Source organism: Beta vulgaris, chromosome 9 (assembly GCF_026745355.1).
Source record: "Beta vulgaris subsp. vulgaris cultivar EL10 chromosome 9, EL10.2, whole genome shotgun sequence".
NCBI lineage: Eukaryota > Viridiplantae > Streptophyta > Magnoliopsida > Caryophyllales > Amaranthaceae > Beta > Beta vulgaris.
This window is the reverse complement of record NC_079210.1, coordinates 51,174,554-51,200,190: the sequence shown is the minus strand read 5'-3', so window position 1 is coordinate 51,200,190 and position 25,637 is coordinate 51,174,554. Positions and strand designations below refer to the sequence as shown.

At 35.6% G+C, this 25,637-nt stretch overlaps 3 protein-coding genes across 3 annotated transcripts; 1 reads left to right on the top strand and 2 right to left on the bottom strand.

The window, feature by feature from the left end:
* Nucleotides 1–3,927: 3,927 nt before the first annotated feature.
* On the top strand, nucleotides 3,928–5,902 carry LOC104904610 (late embryogenesis abundant protein Dc3). Its single transcript, XM_010692907.4, has 2 exons — nucleotides 3,928–4,105; nucleotides 5,185–5,902. Exons 1-2 carry the CDS (start codon nucleotides 4,052–4,054, stop codon nucleotides 5,647–5,649), a joined length of 519 nt encoding a protein of 172 aa, XP_010691209.2. The 5' UTR covers nucleotides 3,928–4,051; the 3' UTR covers nucleotides 5,650–5,902.
* Nucleotides 5,903–6,808: 906 nt separating this feature from the next.
* On the bottom strand, nucleotides 6,809–14,393 carry LOC104904609 (ABC transporter C family member 3). Its single transcript, XM_010692906.4, has 9 exons — nucleotides 11,323–14,393; nucleotides 10,959–11,045; nucleotides 10,238–10,867; nucleotides 9,970–10,134; nucleotides 8,679–8,973; nucleotides 8,365–8,579; nucleotides 7,953–8,258; nucleotides 7,801–7,864; nucleotides 6,809–7,530 (listed from the first exon to the last, which is right to left on the bottom strand). Exons 1-9 carry the CDS (start codon nucleotides 13,687–13,689, stop codon nucleotides 7,172–7,174), a joined length of 4,488 nt encoding a protein of 1,495 aa, XP_010691208.2. The 5' UTR covers nucleotides 13,690–14,393; the 3' UTR covers nucleotides 6,809–7,171.
* Nucleotides 14,394–17,643: 3,250 nt separating this feature from the next.
* On the bottom strand, nucleotides 17,644–25,415 carry LOC104904606 (ABC transporter C family member 3). Its single transcript, XM_010692900.4, is given in 11 exon segments — nucleotides 17,644–18,370; nucleotides 18,622–18,685; nucleotides 18,797–19,102; nucleotides 19,203–19,417; nucleotides 19,516–19,810; nucleotides 20,719–20,883; nucleotides 20,986–21,615; nucleotides 21,706–21,792; nucleotides 22,052–22,956; nucleotides 22,959–22,985; nucleotides 22,988–25,415. Coding segments are annotated over 11 exon segments (4,170 nt in total). The 5' UTR covers nucleotides 24,105–25,415; the 3' UTR covers nucleotides 17,644–18,011.
* Between the last annotated feature and the right edge of the window lie 222 nt (nucleotides 25,416–25,637).

The following is a 25,637-nucleotide window of genomic DNA, read 5'->3' as shown; positions in this document are numbered from 1 at the left end:
TTAATACAAATGTAAAATGAATCGTTTGTTATTTGCACGTCTAACATGTTCTATTGAATAGGGCATTGCCTTTCGAGGCAATGCAAATGGTAACAAGTACACGCGCAGCGTTACAAGTCATGTCAGCAAGGAATGTTTCGGGAGAATATATGACCAGGTCCGTAGAAGTCCTAAAATGTCCCAAAAACAGCCAAATTGAAAGGTATAATACACACTTTCTGACTTCTCGGCGCCCGAGCTCCGAACGCCGCGGATGCCTCCTAGGGACATGGTACGTCATTGGAAAGGAGTCATGTGGCTTGGAACAAATATGTGGATGTCTTTATGTTCATTTCGAGTCAATTTTGGGTTTCACGAGAAAAGAAAAAATGGAGTGTTCACAGGCTTTTCGAGACAATGCAAATGGTGCCAACCACCCGCATAGCGTCACAAGTCACAAGTCACTCCTAGGAATGTTTCGGGAGAATATATGACCAGCTCCGGAGAAGTCCTAAAATGTAGCAAAAAAAAGCCAAAATCGAAGGTTATAATACACGCTTTCGGACTTTCCCAGAATCCAAGCTCCAAACGCCACGGGATGACTCCTAGGGGATTGGGATGTCATTAGAAAGGACTCATGTGGCTTGGAACAAATATGTGGATGCATTTACGTTCATTTCGAGTCAATTTTGGGTTTTACGAGAAAAGAGCAAATGGGGTATTCACAGGCTTTTCAAGGCAATGCAAATGGTGCCAAGCACCCGCGCAGCGTTACAAGTCACGCCGGCACTCCTTGAAATATTTCGATAAAATATATGACCAGGTCCGAAGAAGTCCTAAAATGTCGCAAAAAAAAAGCCAAAATTGAAGGTTATAATACACGCTTTCGGACTTTCACGGGATCCGAGCTCCGAATGCCACGAGTTGACTTCTAGGGGCTTGCGAGGTAATTGAAAAGAAGTCATGTGGCTTGGAAAGAATATGTGGATGCCTTTACGTTCATTTCAAGGCAATTTGGGTTTCACGAGAAATGAACAAATGGGGTGTTCAGAGGCTTTTCGAGACAAATAAAGCAAATAGTGTCAAACACCCGAGCAACGTTACAAGTCACGTCGGCTCTCTTATGAATGTTTCGGGAGAAAATATGACCAAGTCCGGAGAAGTCCTAGAATGTCCCAAAACAGCCAAAATTGAAGGTTATAATACACGCTTTCGAACTTTCTCGGGGTCCGAGTTCTGAACGCCACGGGATCACTCCTAAGGGCTTGGAAGGTCATTGGAAAGGAGTCATGTGGCTTGAAACTAATATGTGGATTCCTTTACGTTCATTTCCAAACAATTTTGGGTTTCATGAGAAATGAACAAATGGGGTGTTCAGAGGCTTTTCGAGGCAATGCAAATAGTGCCAAACACCCGCGCAACGTTACAAGTTACGTCGGCTCTCCTAGGAATGTTTCGGGAGAGAATATGATCAAGTCCGGAGAAGTCCTAAAATGTCCCAAAACAGCCAAAATTGAAGGTTATAATACATGCTTTCGGACTTTCCCGGGGGCTGAGCTCCGAACGCCGCGGGATGCCTCCTAGGGACATGGTAGGTCATTGAAAAGGAGTCATGTGGCTTGGAACGAATATATGGATGCCTTTACGTTTATTTCGAGGCAATTTTAGGTTTCACGAGAAATGAACAAATAGGGTGTTGAGAGGCTTTTCGAGGCAATGCAAATTGTGCCAAGCCCTTTGTCCGGTCTTCTCAAATTTTGGGTTTCACGAGAAAAGAAAATTGTTCGTTGTAAAAACAAAAGGATAAATTGATGGAAATAATCCCACCTTTGTCCGGTCTTCTCAAATTAGTCCCGACTTTTGATATTCCAGCAATAATTCCACCTTTCGAGAGGATCTGCTCAAAAGGGGTCTTTACCTGTTAGTAACCTTCAAATCTAGGTAAACTATCCTAATAACGTAATTAACAGCTACTTAAGTACATTTTAAACCTAATTTCATAATTAAACTCTAATTCTAATTATAAAAATTATCACTTTACTTTTAAGAAAAAGAAATCTACAAACCCCAACCAGTCAGCCAACCCCCACCCCAGCCTAAGCATGCATCACCCTTCCCCTGCAACCACCCATCTCCCCACCTTAGCCCAACCCCTCCCTGCCCCTACCACCCTTTCTCAGCCCTTCCGCACACAACATCGCTATCCCTTACTACATCTTCTTCCCCAAATCTCCACCCTTGCTCACATTCCCCACTCAGACCAGGCCCGGATTTGAGGGTAGGCAAGAAGTGCCATGGCCTAAGGCCCATCAACCAAAGGGGCCCAAACTAAAAATAACAAGTCATAATTAAGCTACGTGATATAAGCTTCCCATCATCCATAAGCAAACTGATTATTATAGAAGAAGCCAGGAAGGAAAAGGAATGTCAGAGAGAGAGAAATCATTAATTTCCTCCTATTTTCAAATTCCAATATTCCATGGCCTTTCATCTCCATCTACTGTTTTTCTCCAAATCTCATTCAATTCCTCTCATATTCCAACTGATTTCACCATTATTTCTCATGGAAAATATCAAATGCTTCCCAAAAATTGAAGAGTCGAAAACTTTCTTTGCCTACTTTCCCAAATCAATGTTAACGGGAAAAAAAAATTCTCCAATTTAACATTCCTTTGTATTTGAGTTTTGTTTGAAGATATGTTATTAACATGATGCAATAAAATATACTACTTTAAATTATATTTCTAGCGTTTCTATTGAAATCACAATTTTAAAATTATTTTAGATGGGGTCCATTTTTTTTATTTTGCCTAGGGCCCATAAAATTTGAATTGCATGATGCACTGACTCAGACTCGTCCCCACTAATAGAGAATTGCAAAAGCCATTAGAAATTTAAGAATAAAAATGGGTGGGGGTGGGGGTAATGTGAGGTGTCATGGAATGGTGGTGTTGTCTGGAAACCAGATGGGAGTTGAGTGAGGTATCGAGCTAGAGGTAGCGAATTTGGTGTCGGAGGAAGGCTGGTGGTGTCGAGAATGGGTGGGTGGCTTTGTGCGATCAGGGGAGGTATGAGGCATGGGTGGGTGGCTACTGGGGTTGGGTGGGGCGGGGGAGGAGGTGGGGTTTGGGCTAGGCAATTTTTAAAAGTGAATTAACAACTTTTAAAAAAAGTCAAAACAATTTTTAACTCGTCAAACAGGTCATAGGTTGAAAAGACCTATTCTGAGCAGATTCTATATAAAGGTGGGATTATTGCTAGATTATCAAAAGTTAGGACCAATCCAAGAAGAACGGACAAAGGTGGAATTATTCTTATCAATTAATCCAAGAAAAAGGGCCAATAAGGCGATAATGTTGTAGAAAATAGAAATATTACCTTTTTATTTGTTCGGTTTCATTGGAGCAACAACGAGGAACATTTTTTTTGTACGGTAAGGAGAAAGCGTCCTAGTCAAACCGGAACCTTATTCAAGTTAACCCAACTCAGGTTTGCGGGCAAGACCTTTTAAAAATAGATCGAAAATGATTAGGAGAAATCACGATCCTTAAAGTATCTCTAATGAATAAATTTAATCCTACAATCTCAAAATTGTGAGATACATATCAAATTACTTGATCAAGTACTAGTTGATTACCACGGGGGACATTGAGGTGGGTAGACAGATATTAAACCAAGTCAGTTTTAGAAACAAACAAATAAGTAGTGATGAGAAAGAGTCCACGTGTTACTAAACTTAGTATAAGCAAAATTGCAATTAAAATAAGAATGAAAAACTCTATCTATATCTTGTTAAGATAACGAGAAAGTAAAAACGCGGTAGCACGTAGCAGCTAATAATTGCATGGCACGTATGACGTATCATGCAACGTGTCGAAAGCAAGACACGTGTCTTAATTTAAACAAGCATGCAAAGTTTATAAATAAGGAAGTGCAACCAAGCAGCACCTCAACTCAAATCAAATATTATCAACTTCACTTTTATTCAACAAAAAGCATTTTGATATCGTGGTTTCTATAGTTTTTGTTACTTTTTGTTTGTTCATCCGAAACCAAAAAAAACAAGTGAATCATGGCATCCCACCGTCAAAGCTACAGGGCTGGTGAAACTACTGGCCGAGCCGAGGTAATTAATTAACACTTGCATTTTCTTAGCTTAATTTTATGATTTTATATACTTTATCTTATAGTTTATGGAAATATATTTTAATTTTCATCCATATTTTAATATTTTTTTCGTCTTAAAATATAGTTTTTGTTACTAATTTGGAATTAAACTTTAAAAACTTGGAGTATATATTTTTACTAATGTTACAATAAAATATCCGTGGATGTTGTTAGACTAGTCTCAATGTATATAATTATAATATTAATTTTTTTTATATTTTTTAATATAAAATAAAAGATATTATAGGTTAAAGATACGTAGGGAAGATTTTATAAAACAAAATAAGAAGTATATTTTGGAATGGAGAGAGTATAGAAAATATAGATGTATGTTTTACATATGAAAAATGGTTGTAGGAGATGGTGTTATTATTATATGATAGAGTATAAATTTATTTTTGGGGTCTTAATTATCAGTTTGAATTTCTGGTTGAGTTGGTCATTTGACTTTTTTAAGAGGTGATGACAAAAAGGTTACGGGTTCGAATCTCATTCACCCTTCCTTTGTTTTTCTTAAACTTTTGATTGAGTTGGTCCTTTGACATTATCAATTTTGTTTTAATTTTTGAACTAAATGCTCCTTACTCCTTAGTCCTTAGTGGCGGAAAATATCCACTACCACCACTGTAAATCCTATATTTGTCAACTTTAATTTATCATTGTTTTTCACATTAAATTTAAGAATGGCTTGTTAAACGATTGAATCTGGAATCATAAAATAAATAACCCTTAATATGTTAGAAGAGTTAATATTTGGAGCTGTATATCTATACTGAATATAAAAATGGGTTTGTCTAGCTTAGACCATTAAAATTTCTATATAAGATAATATCGTATAAAAAGTTTATACTAAAAATCTTACATGCTATTTTCTATTTTCAGAATTTATTTTTATTTATTATTTCTAAATAAAATCTTATTGAATTACATTTCATTTTTGATAAAGTCTTTGAAACTTTTAACCTATGTATAAAAATTTTAAAGAAAGAAACAAATCCTGATTATTAATTTAACAATGATCATTGGGCTCATTCACAGGAGAAGACTGATCAAATGATGGGTAAGACAAGTGAGGCAGCTGAAGCAATGAAGGACAAGGCCCAACAAGCCAAGGACAAGACAATGGAGACAGCCCAAGAAGCAAAAGACAAGACATCTGACAAAGCCCAATCCACTAAGGAACAGGCCCAAAGGTCCAAGGACCAAACCGGAGGGTACCTCTCCGAAAAGGCCCAAGCAGCGAAGGACAAGGCGTATGGTGCGGCCCAAACCACTAAGGAGAAGGCCTCCGAAATGGCGGAATCGGCGAAAGAGACGGCGGAAGCCGGTAGTGAGAAAACAGGAGGAATACTCCAAAGGACAGGTGATCAAGTGAAGAGCATGGCTCAAGGTGCTGCTGATGCTGTTAAGAGTACTTTTGGAATGGGTGAGGCTGAAGAGGAGGATGACCCAAATTATCAAGCTACTAAAACTACTACAACTAGGACTACTACTAGGCCATAAACAAGTCTGTTGGGCCTTTTGATAGTAATGGGCTTTTGTTTTGTGTTTTAGTTGTTTGTTTCTTTGGGCTTTGTTGATCTTATGTTGTGTTTTACTTTTCGTTTGGGCCCTTTTGGGCTTTGCTGATTACAAAAAGAGTATAAAGAGTGACACTTTTTTATTTGTCACTTGGTAGGAATGAAGGGTGTGATTGTAATGTTGTTTCTATCAAGATCCTCTTCGGATGAAATATATGGTTTTAGTTTTTGTTATATGTCATCGATTTATATTCTACTGTTATATGCTTTTGTGAATCAATTAAGCTGAAAAATCGTTTCGGAAAGGAGTTTTTCTTATAAGAGATCGTTTACTTTTAAATTCAAATCAGCAAATGGTAAGTCTAATATTAAAAAGAGAATTAGCTCAATAATGACTAAGTTAATTTTTTTCTGTGTTCAATTCATTTAATTATTAGATTTATTTTTATATTGAAATTAGATCGTTATTTTTTAATAATTTTGGTTCAGAAAGAGAACTCTCGAAATACGATATAAATAAAAGTTACGACCTTGTAAAATAAACGGTTATGATTTACACTCTAGTATCAACTTTTTAAAGACTATTTCTTTCCTTTGATAGAAAATACCAAAAAGTAATTATCTTTGCATACTTTTTTTTTTCCTTTTTGAGATCGGTGGTAAGATGAATTTTCTTTAGGCTGACCTCGTATTGGGTTACTTACACATAAGTTTAATAAGCTCCAAACTCTTTTACTTCCACCAAAATTTAAACTTGCACAACTTTTGTCTCTCACGTGAAAGATAAAAAGCCATATATGTGTAACAATGAACTCTGCTAATCATCTATAAACACAACAAAACCTCTACGTCTCTACCATAGAGTCATTGACTAGATTAACTACACACGACTAATCGTCAAGCTAGTATTTCAGGCGCAAAACATATAGAGTTTGGTGTCATGAGAATAGCTTTGAGCAGCATTTTAATTTTGTTGGCATAGGCTCTTTTGGTTCCCCTAGTTACTTTCCTGATTGTAATCCCTATTTTAAACCTATGCTATATATATATAAATCCAAAACTTATATAAAAAAAAAAAAAAGCTGAAACACAAGATGTTTTCTAATTTTTATTTTTTTTGCAGAAAGTAAAAACGAAAGCCGTTTTAATAACATTGATATCTATTTACCTCCAGTTATGTCGTCTATTTATTAGGTTACACAAATAGTATACGATGCAATTGTAAATTGTTTACCAAAAAGAATGCAACCAACTGAAACACAAGATGTTTGCTATTTCTTTCTAACATTCTCTCCGACTTACATTCTGTTTAAGTATAACTAGTCTACTTTCTCTATTCTCATTTACTTGCAACACTTTGATCCAAAGTGTGAGAGATTTTTGGTCAAAGTGTTGCAAGTAATATTGAACGAAGGAAGTATTAAACTTCCAAAATTTCAGTGACTTTCGTCATCATCTCTTTTCAAGCAAAATAGTCGAGTTCTCCTAAAAACTTCACTATGGTGTTAAGTTGTTTTCTCTGAGTTTGATATAGATCTTGTCGAATACTCTGCAACGAGTTTAGCAAACGACGAAGACTTGTTTTCTAGCAACTTCAAAGGAGAATCACATTCCTCAACAAGCCCATGACTTAAAAGCACTACCATATCACTATCAATAACGGAAGTAATCCGATGAGCGATGATTATAACCGTTGAATCTGAGAAATGTTCCCTGAGTGTATGCTGAATCAAATTATCTGTTGCTGTGTCGACGGATGCAGTTGCTTCATCTAGAATCAATACTTTGCTTCTCTTAAGAAGCACCCGGCCTAGACATACAAGCTGCCTCTGCCCCATGCTCCAATTCTCTCCATTCTCTGTAACTGAAATTCGGAAGATGAATCTCAGTAAGTGGAAAATGGGGGAAAACAAGCCGAATTTATATAGTTTAACCATATACTTAAACTTATTTTTCTCGAATGACCTGTACTTGCTAGGCATTTTCTAAAATAACACTAAACATTGATAATATTCGAACAAATTATCTAGGAGAACCCAGAGATATCTTATTGTTACAAGGTTACCATGGAGAATTTTCCTGTGTTAATAAAAAAAATAAGTAAATAAGTAGATGAACTGATGAAGGAACAAACCTATTGAGTCAAGCTTCCCTTCTTTCTTTCTAACATCATCTCCAAGTTGGCATTTGTCAAGGGCCTGACAAAATAAGAAAGTGTATTAGTTCCGGGGAGAAAAAAAAAAGAGAACTTTTCTTTAAACTTATTGAGGATGGGGTAAAATTTACCTCCCAAATCTGTTCATCAGAGTATTCTTCAAGGGGATCCAAGTTGCTCCGTACAGTTCCTTCGAACATTGTGGGATCTTGTGGTATTATACTTAATCTGGACCGTAAATCATGCAGTCCAATGGAAGATATGTTGATACTATCTAATGTTATATTTCCAGCTGCAGGTTCAACGATGCGAAAAAGTGCCTGGATGAGGGTAGATTTACCACTTCCTGTCCTCCCTACGATGCCCGTCTTCTTTCCCCCTTGAAAGACGCATGTAATACCTCGTAACACAAGTGGCATATGTGGCGCATAACGAATCTGCATATATCCATCACAATGTGTTTAAGGAAAGCGCGCATTTCAATTTTCTGTTGTGGCCTTACATGTTATGCAACGAAAGCAAGTAAAATGAAACCAAAATCACCTGAAGGTCTTGAACATTGACTTCTCCATGAGAAGGCCAAGACGGGTCTGGCCTAGTTTCTTCAATAACAAGGGGAGGTTCACTTGGGATAGATGTATACTGAAGAATCCTCTCAACTGAGATGATTTTATTCTCCATATTACATAAATTCCATATCACCCAGCCTTGTAGCATGTTCAGATTTAGCCCATACGTAACAGATAAACCAGCAATCCCTTGAAAAAAAAAGGAGTTTTTTTTTCTGTTAAGACGGTTTCCAATTTAAGCAAGACCTATTTAGATAGCAAGTAGACTACTTAATGAGGATCACATACCAGGATCAATTAATCCTACAGGAATAGATATGAGAAATATCAATGAGGCAGCAAATGTAATTGAAGACAACAAGTCCAAGCGAATGCAAAGCCATTCCATTGCAGCAGCATTGTAAAACTTTGGCCTTGAATATCCATTTACTAGCTTCACGCTTGTTTTAACGAATCGCGATTCTTGATCGAAGCTCCTAATAGTTGTTGCTCCAGATATAGTCTCGGCAAAATGCTGTATCACCGGAGCTTTTGTTAATCCAACCAATCGACAAAGTTCTCGTGCTGAGGGAATGTAATATTGCTGCAGAACAATGAAGAAACAAGATGTAATATATTGAGAAAAGGAAAAGAAATACTTCATGAATATTTACACATGATTCAAGGAACCAGTAAAGAAAAAAGAAATCCTAAATATACAGCAAAGATGCTGAAGGTGAAATGGGAAGCTGAATATATCGTGTGAAAATATATATATATATATATATATATATATATATATATATTATATATATATATATATTATATAATATATATATATATATATATATATATATATATATATATATCATGGGAAAATCATAGGTTAATTCAAAATTACGCTTTAATAATTGCAGGAAAATCAGCCTTTTCTTGATTCAATAACATTTACATCTATACACTAGACAGCATTAATAATAGATTACAGCCTTATTTTGATTCAATAACACAGGGCAAACCCTATTCTTTGATGCTCCCTCTCATGGATCTTTAAGTCCATGATCTTTACTATGAAAATTTTCAAATCAGAACGGATCTAAGAAAATAACACCTTCTAAGGCTCAATCGAAGAAAGAGGATAAAAGATAATGAGTCATCAAAAGCTCCTCATCTGACCAACAGATAATTTGATGCCTTTCAGCTGTTGCAGCTCAGATTCACAGACTATATAGTTCTTGTGAAATAGAAGGTTTATACTGGAATCTCTAAACCTAACCAGCTATTTCTTAAGAAAACCTAATAGAAATTAACCTAATTATTAAAATTCAAAGAGCCAAAGGTATTAATATATTAATTCAACCTTACACAATAATCAACTAAATAATTAGCGTCCATTTGGAATTACAATGGTGTAAGCTTGTAGCAATATGATACGTATATCACCTACACTAATGGTAAGTTAGTGAACAAAAAGAGAGAACAAAAAAGTAAGCTAAATAAGCTATATGGAAAACCACAAAATTTCAAAACCACGATCCTGCTAAACCCCAAAGCAATTTATCCAGTACAATGACAAGCGTCAGAAGCTCATCAAAATTACCTGATACCAAAGAGAAATTGCAATGACGGGGATGAAAATCACGAAAACCTGCCATGCAACTTGTGACATCACCACAATGATTCCCAGAAGTTGTATCAACGCGAATGCAAATGAACCAACTTGAGATGCAATGTTCATATCCACAGCACTCTGATCTGTAGATGCCTGAATCATACAGGACATAGTTCAGCAAATTTCTTCATCACACTAAAAAATGCAGCAGATGATGAATTAAATGACAACAGAGAAGAAGAGGGAGTATATGTACCCGGTTTAAGATCCGCCCACTTGGGGTAGAATCAAAAAATGACATTGGAGCACGGAAAATGCAAGAATGCATCTTACTAAAAAGTGAAGTAGCTGTTTTATATGCAGCTGTCATAAGGAGAGTCGCCCTTGCTAAGATACAAAAGGCGCTTCCAATGGCCAAAGCAACATAGACAAGTATTAAAGTTTTCCCATCAACTGTTGGTTTAGCATCAGAGGAGACAGGGGTTGCCCAAGCCATCCAGTAATTGCTCAAGATTTGAAGAGTTTGGAAAAGAATTTGAGCCAGCAATATTAATGGTACCAATGCTCCCCCATATGCTGTTGTCATATATTTCCAATAGACTATAAGTCCAACTCTACCCTTCTCTCTTTCCTCTTCTTGAACAAGTTGTCCCTTAGGCACCATCATATCATCGACTTTTCCAACATTGCCAACATTGCTCTCCTCTTCTAAAGCTTTCTTATCACTATCTGCCTCATTATTCATTGGCTTTATTACTCCAGGCTCAATTGAATCAATTGCAGATAAGGCTTTTTCGTGTGCTCCTACAAGTTCCATGAAGTCTGTGCCTGAAGCAAGAATATCATTGTATTTTCCTGCTTGCAGTATCCTCCCCTTTTTCATGACCTTATTAATAATACATAAGAGTAATCATAAGTCATTTAGAATACAAAGACATTTATTGTAGAAAGAAACAGATTTGTGACGATTTACTCACCAAGATTAAATCTGCAGCAGGTAAGAACTCCACTTGATGTGTGACATATATCACAGTCTTAGATCCTAAAAGACCAAGCAGACATTCCTGCAAATGAAATTATACTAATCAAGTAATATCCTACGTGTTGTAATCAGGCAGTATCAAATTAGGTATGTCCCCTAGGACAAGAAATAACCATAGATTCCTATCAATCCTATGTCACAGCCTCACAGGATGGCATAGCCGCATAGACCAGTAGCCTGTAGCGATAACGATTTTAGTAGCTATAACTATAACCTCATATACTTCATTTATAAGGACAACTCTGGAAAGAAACGAGATTCAAATAGATGCATTCTATGGATAAGGAAAAAGCAGATACCTTGAAGAGATGACTACCCGTGTGCGCATCAACAGCACTGAAAGGATCATCAAACAGATATATGTCAGCATCTTGGTATAAAGCACGAGCAATTTGTATCCTTTGCTTTTGACCACCACTCAGATTGATACCCCTCTCACCGATAATAGTCTGATCTCCAAAAGACAAGATTTCTAGATCTTTCTTCAAAGAACATGCCTCCAGGACCCTATCATACCTTTCACGATTCATTTCCTGGCCAAACAAAATGTTATCGACTATCTTGCCACTCTGGATCCAAGGGGATTGTGGTACATAAGCCTTGGATCCACTCAATCTTAGAACACCAGATATCTTCGGCACTTCTCCCAAAATGCAAGAAAGTAGGGTTGACTTGCCGGAACCAACTGTACCACAAATTGCCACCCTCATACCATGTTGAACTGTAAGATTGATGTCCTTCAATGATGGACTTGGGACTGATATATCCCAACTAAAGTTTCCTTCATTTATCTCTATTGCAACTTCAGAAGTACCCCTAGGAAGTCTTTCTACAGTATCCAGCTCCAAGTCATCAAGGGAAAGGAAAGAGGCAATTCTATCAAGGGAAACTTTAGTTTGAATTATCATAGATATGGTGTCTGGCAGATTGTAAATGGGTTCCTGAAGAATCCTAAATGTTGCAAGTGCAGACAAAATCTTTCCTGATTCAAGAGGGATACCTATCAACATACATGTCCCAAAAGTAATAACGGACACAAACGTTGGGGCACCCCAGAACACAAAAGTTGTTATGGCAGTAGTATAAAGGAACTTATTCAACCAATTATTCTCGTTATCTCTTAGTTCAACAATCCTCGACAAGAATTTCAGCTCCCATGCTTGAAGCTTCAAGATTCTCATGTTCTTCAAAATCTCAGATGTAGCCTTCATTCTCTTATCCTTGCATTCCATTAGGTTTTCCTGATACTTCTCAAGCAGTGTTGACAAAGGAAAATTGGCCAGCATAATGATCACGGTTGCAACAAGTGTAGCAATTGATGCAAGACCTAGACTTTTATATAAGATCATCAAGGCCAATACAACTTGTAATATGACCATCCAAGGATCATGCATGTACCAACTAAAATCACCAACTCTCTCGGCATCAACAGACATAAAGTTGATAATCTCCCCACTAGTATGACCTTGCTTGGATTGACAAGAGAGGGTTAATGCCTTATTATAAATGCTCTCTATAAGCATAGCCTTCGCCCTAATCCCAACTACTTGAAGCCTAAAGAACCAATGTCTCTGAGAAAGGCATTCCACAAGCTTAGCAATGAAGAATGCAGCAACTAGAAACAAGCCTTGATTTTTAAATTCCCTTCTCCCATTAAGGTACTGGACAAAGGTATCAATGAGGTATGGACCTACATAAGATGCTAATGTATTAAGTACACAAAGGAAACCGGTAAATAGGATATCTACCCATGTTGTGAAGATCAAAGATTTCACAAGCTGCATAGTTGTCACCTTCTTATCACTACCCTCTCTACCAGAATCCATAAAATTACTAAAAACCATATGAGATACACTAACATCATCCATGCCCGAAAGCGAAGGTACATCCTCTAGGTCCAAAGTTTTCTTATAGCCTTTGGAAATTAAAGAACCCACCCAAGTGAAAGTTAGGGTACTAAGCAAACCAGCATTCGTATAAGGACTGATTCTTTCACTCGCTTCACTCTTACTAGAATCAACTCTACCATTACAATTCAAAAGGGGCTCTTGAAGATCACTATCCTCACTAGTAACCTTCCCCCAAAACCCAACACCACAAAGAATAATTCCTGATATACTATAGACAATATCAGAAACCAAAATTTGAATTTGGAAATCTTGGTTCCTCCTAAATTGGATAATTTCAATCACAAGGCAATAACAAGAAACAAAAAGGTAAAAACCCCACCAAATTCTCAAAGAAAGTGGAAGAATTACACCATTTGAGAGATTATGAAATTGAGTATGCAAGTAAATAGAAACTAGCAACCAAGTTAACACTCTCAATGCTAAATCCAAAAGGGTAGTTAGCATATCATCTGACCAACCATTTTTATACCAAAAAAAGCAATTCAAGCAAAACAATACCATACTATATAACGAAAGACCTAAAGAAGGAAAAAGAACAGGTTTATAATACCAAAAGTTTCTATCTTTGAACTTGTTGTTGTTGCTATCTCTTTGAAACAATTTGCATAGCCAAGAATAAGTTAGACCAAATAACAGAATTAGGTGTATGAAAAAAACAGAGGATTCTCGCAAAAAGATTGGATTTTGAAGGAAATTATGAACTGGGTATTTCAAGTGAGTGAAAGACAAAGAGATTGATGAAATACCCATGTCCATTTTTAATGATTGATTGTGTTTTCTTCAATGGAAAAATTTGATTTTTGAGTGAGTAGAGAAACTTGACATTTATAGTGAAAGTGTTAAAGGAGGAAAGGGCGGGTGGTGGGAAAAAAGAGTCAAAGAAAAAAGGGGTTTGAGACTGAGGGTTTAACATCAACTAGAAAATAATTTTTATGAGAAAAATTATAAATTTACACACCCAGGAAAAACATGAAAAAGAAAAGATGAAAAATCAAGTTGCATAGCATGGGTGGGGATATTCTGTAGTCAATCAGGATCTCAATGTGATGCAAGATACAAAATTCGTTTCCCCATGAATTTTACAATCTCGACTAGATTCTCAATTTAAGAAAAAAAAAAAGTACTTTATTTGAATGAGTATAGCTGTAGGGTTAACATATATTTTATAACTATCAATGATGTTTTGGCCTAGTGGTTAAGATTGAGGTGTGTTGTGAACCATAGGTCACAGATTCGAATCCCCACTCCCCTACTTTGAACTGCCTTTGTGGCTCATATGAATAAAAAAACATATATTATAGCTGAAAAATTTGTCAAAAAAAAACTTTTAAAATGTTCAATTTTGTGAGATCAGAAAAAAAAAAAAAAACTTTTAAAGCATTCTTTGTGAAAAATTCACAAAAGTTAATTTTTCTTGCAAGATGAACCCTATTTCTATTTTTCGATGTGATTTTTTGAGATGAATAGGGGTGGTGCTGTAGTTAATGGAAATAGGGGGTTAAAGAAGGATAGAAGGGTCATCGCTGAAATTGAGAAAAAAACACACCGGGAAATGGGAATAGGTTTCTTCTTGCAAAAAAACTTTAGTTTGTGGTTTCTTTTTGCAAAGAATGCTTTCTAAGTTTTTTTTCGTAAAATTGAACCTTCAAAAGGTGTTTTTTGGCAAATTTTCCTTTGTGATTTTATGATTTTCCTTTTTTTGTGTAAATGGCGACTAAGTAGAGTAAATTAAAGGATTGGTACGACTCCCATCAGCTTTACCAACTAAGTTTATTTTTAATTAAGAGCGTGATAGTTGATTTTTTTATGTTATTTTACATAAATGTTGGTTGTATTATATATTAATCTTATAATAATAATTTTTCCGATTTGAAATAAGTGAAACATTTCTCTCAAAAAGGTCTCACGTATAAGAGAGAAGTGTTTCACTTATTTTAAAACAGATGAAAGTATGTTTTTTTTTTTGGAGCTTTGCTTTTTTGAATATGTTATAATATGCATTTCCGAAATACTCTTACATGATTAATTGAATATAAATGTTTAAATATTTGCCTTGGAAAACATGAAGATTATACTTGTTTAAAAAAAAATGGATACTTAAACAGCCGAAAGTAAATGTTGATACTCTTACTATATATTTCCTCCGTTTCAATAATAAGTGAATCACTTATTATTTTAGAACATTTCAAAATAAGTGAATCGTACCTTAAATGGAAAAAAGAAAGTGACAAAATGACAAGAGTATCCATCACAAATTTGTGTGTTTTGCTTTTCTTTCTCCTCCTTTTGATAATGTAAAGGGTATTTATTACCTTATAGCTTTTGAAAGTGATGTTTATTAAAAGTCTTGTGCCCAATTTTTATGTTTCACTTCTTATGGAACAGAGGATGATAAATCTATAACAAGTAGACATTTTTCTTGCATCTCACACAATAAATTGGTACATAAAGTGGATTAGTTGGTACCAATTTGAGTATGGTTGGTACTCAAGTGACATATCTGATACCAGCTAAATTAACCACTCCATGTACTAATTGCACTACATTATGTACCAATTCATATTTTTTAAGCTAAAAATTGTCACTATGACTGCTAACAACCACGTTTTTTTTTTTTGATAATTTGAGGGGCTTTAATTTCATTGCAAAAAATATCACAAAGGATTACAGGGAGCCATAGCTCCTACATAACGCAAACGGTTCCTCAAGAAAGAAAGATAAGAGAAGAAAATTAAAGCCAAGCAATAAATTCGACTCTTTTACATAATCCTTGCTTGGCCAAAGAGTCTACGATAAAATTCAAAGCCTGATATTTGTGAGTTATTAAGATTGATAATCATTTCTTCCTTGCGTGTCTTATGAAGTCAAGATGGAAACTCAAATTCCATGGGCCCCATCATCACTGCTGCACCAAGAAACCGCATCAATATAATTAGATTTTATGATAAGATGAGATTGACGGAGCTAACTGTTAGCCAAAGAAATTGAGATGGCACGGTAAATTGCAAGCACTTCTGCGCAATTAATCTCCATGGGAGGAATAAGAGATGAAAATAGGCATTCAAAAAAGCCTCCATTGTTTCAAAGAACACCATATATCGCTGATCTTTAAGAGTAACTATTGTTTGTTAAAATGTTAAATCTAACTCCAATCGCTAAGGTAGGACACAATGTACACATCTAATAATCTAACAAGTTTTTAGGCTCCCCGAATAAGTATACCTTTCATTTATTAATATTTATTTTGAACTGATAACATCAAATTTAATTTAGTGGTTAAAACCGAATAAGTTTTTTTTATTTTGTTTCGAGGGTGGGGTAGGGAGAAAGGTCAAACTTTTATTATTACCTTTTTCGTAGCACCAAAAATGAGTGCTTGTATTTGCTACTCTTGCTCCTCAAGCAAAAGACCATAGAACACTTTAGACTTTTCCACTTCTGAAGTTGCATTTAGAAGAACTTGGCCATAAAATACGACGTCACAATTTGCTTGGGGATCAAGTACATACTTTAAAACTATAAGAAAGTTATGGCATTGAAACATTTGGACCTAAGAAAACCATATCTACATCACTTCAGTGGAATCTGCCAAAAGCCAGCACAGAAGCTGCGCCGCAACTCACAATCATCGTTCATGGAAAAATTTGAAATCTTACCTCCACTAGTTTTAAAATAAAAACTTAAGGTTGATAACATATAATAATATTAATCTTACATGTACATAATGCGTGGGATAATAACGTGTGATAACAAATGAAGTAGAAAATAGTTCATGGTAAAGTGTTTAAATAACAAGTGATGTATGATTGGACTCTTCCGAAATTAATTGGATAGAAAAATTGTCTTTACATTTTGTTTTCTTAAATAACTGATGTTCAGTTTAAATGTCTTACTTTCCGCCTTTCTTCGTTCAAATGAAACAATTAGTTATCCTCTATTTTTTTTTTTCTTTACTTCCTTTTTCTATTTTTTTGGTGTCCCTCATCTGTTGCCTTATATAATAGAGATACTCCATCCGTTCTAGTCATGGCCACTTGTCTTTTAAAGCTCTCGACTTAACCAATGGCGATCCCATATATAGTGGATCCCTTTTTTGCATGACCCACCACCTACTATACCAGCTTAAAAGGAATCCGTTTTGAAAATATGTGACTGTGTTGTTTATTTACCCTCCAGCTATTAGGAGTGAAAGTTATTCGGATAAATCCAATCCAATTCAAATTAGTAAATCGGATCGGATTGAACTATGTTCGGATTTGATTTGGATTGAGATTTTTTGAAAAAATGGATTTTCGATCGGATTGAGGGTAATTGGATCCAAAAATCAATTATAACTGAATAGCAATATGCCTTGTAATATGTATCTGAATTGGACTTAAGTACTTAACTAAATATTTTTAAAAAAAGCCTAGTCCATAGCCCAATAGGTGTATTACTTCAACCCTTATCCTAAAATCCTAATAATACTTAATTCCTCATTTCCTAAATCTACTAGGCTATTGTTTTGTTTAATTTATTTCATCAAAAAACTAGAGTTCTAAAAAATCGAATTTTCGAATCGGATTTAATCTAGAGTATGAAAATTCGGTTTGAATTGGATTGGATTCAAACTCTACTCGTTGGACAAGGATTGGAAAATTGAAATTCAAATTTTTTCCAAATTGGATTGGATTAGACCCTAATCCAAACCGGACACCAAACTTTCACCCCTAGACCCTAACAATAGCCTGTTTATTAGGTTACACAAATACAATGCAATTGTAAATTGCCTACCAATAAGAATGCAACCAAACTAAAACACAAGAAGTTTGATACTTTTTTCTAACACCTTTTCCTTAAATGCATTTTGACATTATGAACTACCGCCACATTCTCTCCAATCTTACTTTCTGTACAAGTATATAATAGTCTACTTCCTCCGTTCTAAATTACTTGCAACACTTTAACCAGAAATGTGAGAGTTTTTGTTCAAAGTGTTGCAAGTAATATGGAACAAAGTATTCAAAATTTCGGTGATTTTCGTCATCATCTCTTTTCAAGCATTATAGCCGAGCTCTCCTAGAAACTTCACTATGGTGTTAAGATGTTTTCTCTGAGTTTGATAAAGATCTTGTCGAATACTCTGCAACGAGTTTAGCAAACGACGATGACTTGTTTTCTAGCAACTTCAAAGGAGAATCGCATTCCTCAACAAGCCCGTGACTTAAAAGCACTACCATATCACTATCAATAACAGAAGTAATCCGATGAGCGATGATTATAACCGTTGAATCTGAGAAATGTTCCCTGAGTGTATGCTGAATCAAATTATCTGTTGCTGTGTCGACGGATGCAGTTGCTTCATCTAGAATCAATACTTTGCTTCTCTTAAGAAGCACCCGGCCTAGACATACAAGCTGCCTTTGCCCCATGCTCCAATTCTCTCCATTCTCTGTAACTGAAATTCGGAAGATGAATCTCGGTAAGTGGAAAATGGGGAAAACAAGCTTAGCGTAACCATATACTTATAGACTTATTTTTCTAGAATGACCCTAAACATTGATAATATTCGAACAGATTATCTAGGAGAACCCAGAGAGATCTTATTGTTGTGAAATAATTGATAGATTGTCTGAAGTACAAGGTTACAAAGGAGAATTTTCCTGTGTTGATAAAAAAAAAAGTAGATGAACCGATGAAGGAACAAACCTATTGAGTCAAGCTTCCCTTCTTTCTTTCTAATATCATCTCCAAGTTGGCATTTGTCAAGGGCCTGACAAGATAAGAAACTGTATTAGTTAACGGAAGAAAAAAAAACCTTTTCTTTAATCTTTTTTAGGATGGGGAAAAAGGAAAACATAATTGATAAATATGTAAAATTTACCTCCCAAATCTGTTCATCAGAGTATTCTTCAAGGGGATCCAAGTTGCTCCGTACAGTTCCTTCGAACATTGTGGGATCCTGTGGTATTATACTTAATCTGGACCGTAAATCATGCAGTCCAATGGAAGATATGTTGACACCATCTAATGTTATCTTTCCAGCTGCAGGTTCAACGATGCGAAAAAGTGCCTGGATGAGGGTAGATTTACCACTTCCTGTCCTCCCTACAATGCCCGTCTTCTTTCCCCCTTGAAAGACGCATGTAATACCCCGTAACACAAGTGGCATATGTGGCGCATAACGAATCTGCATATATCCATCACAATGTTTAAGGAAAGTGCGTGTTTCAATTTTTTCTGTTGTGGCCTTAGATGTTATGCAACAAGGAAAATGAAACCAAAATCACCTGAAGGTCTTGAACATTGACTTCTCCATGAGAAGGCCAAAACGGGTCTGGCCTAGTTTCTTCAATAATAAGGGGAGGTTCACTTGGGATAGAAGTATACTGAAGGATCCTCTCAACTGAGATGATTTTATTCTCCATTTTGCATAAATTCCATATCACCCAGCTTTGTACCATGTTCAGATTTAGCCCATATGTAACAGTTAAACCAGCAATTCCTTGAAAAAAAAGAGATTTTTTTTCTGTTAAGACAGATTCCGATTTAATCAAGACAGTATTTAGATAGCAAGTAGACTACTAAATGAGGCTCACATACCAGGATCAATCAATCCTACAGGAATCGAGATGAGAAATATCAATGAGGCAGCAAATGTAATTGAAGACAACAAGTCCAAGCGAATGCAAAGCCATTCCGTTGCAGCAGCGTTGTAAAACTTGGGCCTTGAGAATCCATTTACTAGCTTCATGCTTGTTTTAACGAATCGCGATTCTTGATCGAAGCTCCTAATAGTTGTTGCTCCAGATATAGTCTCGGCGAAATGCTGTATCACTGGAGCTTTTGTTAATCCAACCAATCGACAAAGTTCTCGTGCAGAGGGTATGTAATATTGCTGCAGAAAAATGAAGAATACAAGATGTAATATATTGAGAATAGAGAAAAAAAATACTTCATGAATTTTTACACATGATTCAAAGAATAAGTGAAGAAAAAATAAATTCTAAATATACAGCAAAGATGCTGGAGCTAACATGGAAAGCTGAGGATATTGTATGAAAAAATATATAACACGGGAAAACCATAGGTTGATTTAAAATTACGGATTAATAATGGCAGGAAAATCAGCCTTTTCTTGATTCAATAACAGTTCCATCTATACATAGACAACATTAATAATAGATTACAACATTATTTTGATTCAATAACACAGGGCAAAAACCCATTCTTTGATGCTCCCTCTCATGGATCATTATGTCCAACATGATCTTTAGTATGAAAATGTTCAAATCAGAATGGATCTAACAAAATAACACCTTCTAAGGCTTAATCAAAGAAAGAGGATAAAAGGTAATGAGTCATCAAAAGCTCCTCATCTGACCAACAGATAATCTGATGCCTTTCAGCTGTTGCATTTCAGATGCACAGACTAAATAGTTTTTGTGAAATAGAAGGTTTATACTGGAATCTCTAAACCTTACCAGCTATTTCTTAAGAAGAACCTAATAGAAATTAACCTGATTATTGATATTAAAAGAGCCAAAGGTATTAATTTCTTAATTCCACCTCACACAATAATCAACTAAATAATTAGCATCCATTTTGGAATTACAATGTTGTAAGCTTGTAGCAATGTGATACGTATATCACCTACAGTAATGCTAAGTTAGCGAACAAAAAGAGAAACAAAAAGTAAGCAAAATAAGCTATATGGAAAACCACAAATTTTCAAAACCACGATCCTGCTCAACCCCAAAGCAATTTATCAAGTATAATGACAAGAGTGAAGCTCATCAAAATTACCTGATACCAAAGAGAAATTGCAATGACGGGGATAAAAATCACGAAAACCTGCCATGCAACTTGTGACATCACCACAATGATTCCGAGAAGTTGTATCAACGCGAATGCAAATGAACCAACTTGAGATGCAATGTCCATATCCACAGCGCTCTGATCTGTAGATGCCTGAATCGTACAGGACATAGTTCAGCAAATTTCTTAATCACACTCAAAATGCAGCAGATGATGAATGAAATGACAACAGAGAAGAAGAGGAAGTATATGTACCCGGTTTAAGATCCGCCCGCTTGGGGTAGAATCAAAAAATGACATTGGAGCACGGAAAATGCAAGAATGCATCTTACTAAAAAGTGAAGTAGCTGTTTTATATGCAGCTGTCATAAGGAGAGTTGCCCTTGCTAGGATACAAAAGGCGCTTCCAATGGCCAAAGCAACATAGACAAGTATTAAAGTTTTCCCATCAACTGTTGGTTTAGCATCAGAGGAGACAGGCGTTGCCCAAGCCATCCAGTAATTGCTCAAGATTTGAAGAGTTTGGAAAAGAATTTGAGCCAGCAATATGAATGGTACCAATGCTCCCCCATATGCTGTTGTGATATATTTCCAATACACTATAAGTCCAACTCTACCCTTCTCTCTTTCCTCTTCTTGAACAAGTTGTCCCTTAGGCACCGTCATATCATCGACTTTTCCAACATTGCCAACATTGCTCTCCTCTTCTAAAGCTTTCTTATCACTATCTGCCTCATTATTAATTGGATTTATTACTCCAGGCTCAGTTGAATCAATTGCAGATAAGGCTTTTTTGTGTGCTCCCACAAGTTCCATGAAGTCTGTGCCTGAAGCAAGAATATCATTGTATTTTCCTGCTTGCAGTATCCTCCCCTTCTTCATGACCTTGTTAATAATACATAAGAGTAATCATAAGTCATTTAGAATACAACGGCATCGATCGTAGAAAGAAACAGATTTGTGACGTTTATTCACCAAGATTAAATCTGCAGTAGGTAAGAACTCCACTTGATGTGTGACATATATCACAGTCTTCGATCCTAAAAGACCAAGCAGACATTCCTGCAAATGAAATTATACCAATTAAGTAATATCCTAGGTGTTGTAATTAGGCAGTGTCAAATTAGGTATGTCCCCTAGGACAAGAAGTAACCATAGGTTCCTATGTAACAAGATGACATAGCCGCATAGACCAGTAGCCTGTAGCGATAGCGATTTTAGTAGCTATAACCATAACCTCATATACTTCATATATAAGGACAACTCTAGAAAAAAAAGGCATTCAAATAGATGCATTTTATGGATAAGGAAAAGCAGATACCTTGAAGAGATGACTACCCGTGTGCGCATCAACAGCACTAAAAGGATCATCAAACAGATATATGTCAGCATCTTTGTATAAAGCACGAGCAATTTGTATCCTTTGCTTTTGACCACCACTCAGATTGATACCCCTCTCACCAATAATAGTCTGGTCTCCGAAAGATAAGATTTCTAGATCTTTCTTCAAAGAACATGCCTCCAGGACCCTATCATACCTTTCACGATCCATTTCCTGGCCAAACAAAATGTTATCGACTATCTTGCCACTCTGGATCCAAGGGGATTGTGGTACATAAGCCTTGGAACCACTCAATCTTAGAATACCAGATATCTTCGGTACTTCTCCCAAAATGCAAGAAAGTAGGGTTGACTTGCCGGAACCAACTGTACCACAAACTGCCACCCTCATACCATGTTGAACTGTAAGATTGATGTCCGTCAATGATGGACTTGGGACTGATAAATCCCAACTGAAGTTCCCTTCATTTATCTCTATTGCAACTTCAGAAGTACCCCTAGGAAGTCTTTCTACAGTATCCAGCTCCAAGTCATCAAGGCAAAGGAAAGAGGCAATTCTATCAAGGGAAACTTTAGTTTGAATTATCATAGATATTGTGTCTGGGAGATTGTAAATGGGTCCCTGAAGCATCCTAAATGTTGCAAGTGCAGACAAAAGCTTTCCTGATTCAAGAGGGATACCTATCAACATACATGTCCCGAAAGTAATAACGGACACAAATGTTGGGGCACCCCAGAACACAAAAGTTGTTATGGCAGTAGTATAAAGGAACTTCTTCAACCAATTTATTCTCGTTATCTCTTAGTTCAACAATCCTGACAAGAATTTCAGCCTCCATGCTTGAAGCTTCAAGATTCTCATGTTCTTCAATATCTCAGATGTGCCTTCATTCTCTTATCCTTGCATTCCATTAGTTTTCCTGATACTTCTCAAGCAGTGTTGACAAAGGAAAATTGGCCAGCATAATGATCACGGTTGCAACAAGTGTAGCAATTGATGCAAGACCTAGACTTTTATATAAGATCATCAAGGCCAATACAATTTGTAATATGACCATCCAAGGATCATGCATGTACCAACTAAAATCACCAACTCTCTCGGCATCAACAGATATAAAGTTGATAATCTCCCCACTAGTATGACCTTGCTTGGATTGACACGAGAGGGTTAATGCCTTATTATAAATGCTCTCTATAAGCATAGCCTTCGCCCTAATCCCAACTACTTGAAGCCTAAAGAACCAATGTCTCTGAGAAAGGCATTCCACAAGCTTAGCAATGAAGAATGCAGAAGCTAGAAACAAGCCTTGATTTTTAAATTCCCTTCTCCCATTAAGGTACTGGACAAAGGTATCAATGAGGTACGGACCTACATAAGATGCTAATGTCTTAAGAACACAAAGGAAACCGGTAAATAGGATATCTACCCATGTTGTGAAGATCAAAGATTTCACAAGCTGCATAGTTGTCACCTTCTTATCACTATCCTCTCTACCAGAATCCATAAAATTTCTAAAAACCATATGAGATACACTAACATCATCCATGCCCGAAAACGAAGGTACATCCTCTAGGTCCAAAGTTTTCTTATAGCCTTTGGAAATTAAAGAACCCACCCAAGTGAAAGTTAGGGTACTAAGCAAACCAGCATTCGTATAAGGACTAATTCTTTCATTCCCTTCACTCATACTAGAATCAACTCTACCGTTACCATTCAAAAGGGGCTCTTGAAGATCACTATCCTCAACAGCAACCTTCCCCCAAAACCCAACACCACAAAGAATAATTCCTGATATACTATAGACAATATCAGAAACCAAAATTTGAATTGGGAAATCTTGGTTCCTCCTAAATTGGATAATTTCTATCACAAGGCAATAACAAGAAACAAAAAGGTAAAAAGCCCACCAAATTCTCAAAGAAAGTGGAAGAATTACACCATTTGAGAGGTTATGAAATTGAGTATGCAAGTAAATAGAAACTAGCAACCAAGTTAACACTCTCAATGCTAAATCCAAAAGGGTAGTTAGCATATCATCTGACCAACCATTTTTATACCAAAAAAAAATTCAAGCAAAACAATACCATACTATATAAAGAAAGACCTAAAGAAGGAAAAAAAACAGGTTTATAATACCAAAAGTTTCTATCTTTGAACTTGTTGTTGCTAACTCTTTGAAACAATTTGCACAGCCAAGAATAAGTTAGACCAAATAACAGAATTAGGTGTATGAAAAAAACAGAGAATTCTCGCGAAAAGATCGGATTTTGAAGGAAATTATGAACTGGGTATTTCAAGTGAGTGAAAGAAAAAGAGATTGATGAAATACCCATGTCCATTTTACTGGTTGATTGTGTTTTCTTCAATGGAAAAATTTGATCTTTGAGTGAGTACAGAAACTTGACACTTATAGTCAAAACTCAAAGTGTGATTAAGACTTAAGGAGGAAAGGGCGGGTAGTGGGAAAGAAGAGTCAAAAGAAAAAAAAATGGGTTTGAGAGTGAGGGTTTAACATCAACCACAAAATAATTTTTATGAGAAAAAAATAAAGTACAAATTTACACACCCAAGAAAAAAATGAAAAAAAGAGATGAAAAATGAAGTGGGGATATTCTGGAGTGATCAGGATCCCAATGGAAAAAACAAAAGTCAATGTTGAAAATCCGCATGAGTTAACTGTAAACAACAAAATGGTAAAAATAAGGTAGTTTGAGATAACGATTTTTTATAAGATAGTTTCTCGCAAAAACTTGAAAGTTAAAAGTAATTTCGGACAAAAAATCCAACATATAATAATTTAGTTTTTTAGCCACGACGACATATGATATATACAAGATTTGATTCTAAGTATTGGATACCATTTTCCAAGACATTAACCTCTATGCTAGTTGACATCCACATACATATTGCGATACTATTTAGGCTTTTTTCATAAACAATTATGTTTTTGATTGGTTTTCTTAAATAATTCCAACTTAAGTTAACTTAGAATAATATGCATTTTCTGGTGAAGAAAGTTCAAAGTTGGCCTAATAAGTTTTCCATCCTAAACAAAGTTCATGTATCGCATGGCTAATTTTTATTTATTTTATTTGGACTATAAGAAATGAAACTAATTACTTATTTCCTTTATTGTCGTTTGATACCTTTCCTCCTCTTTCCATGCTTCAACCAAATGGCAAATACCCAGCAAACATAACAAATTCTTACATTTTCCTCTATTGGATTTCTCTAGTTTTTCATACCATAGCTTAAAATTGAACCAATAAAATGTACTTAATCCAGGCTTCCTCATGAGGAAGGAATCCTAATTTATATTTTCGTCTTAACTTAATAATAATAATAATAATAATAATAATAATAATAATAATAATAATAATAATAATAATAATAATAATAATAATAATAATAATAATAATAATAATAATAATAATAATAATAATAATAATAATAATAATAATAATAATAATAATAATAATAATAAATGTACACTACTGATCGCCTGTAATTGTTTACCTAAAAATAGATCAGGTTGGATCGTATCAGAGCCTTGATCCAGCCGGTT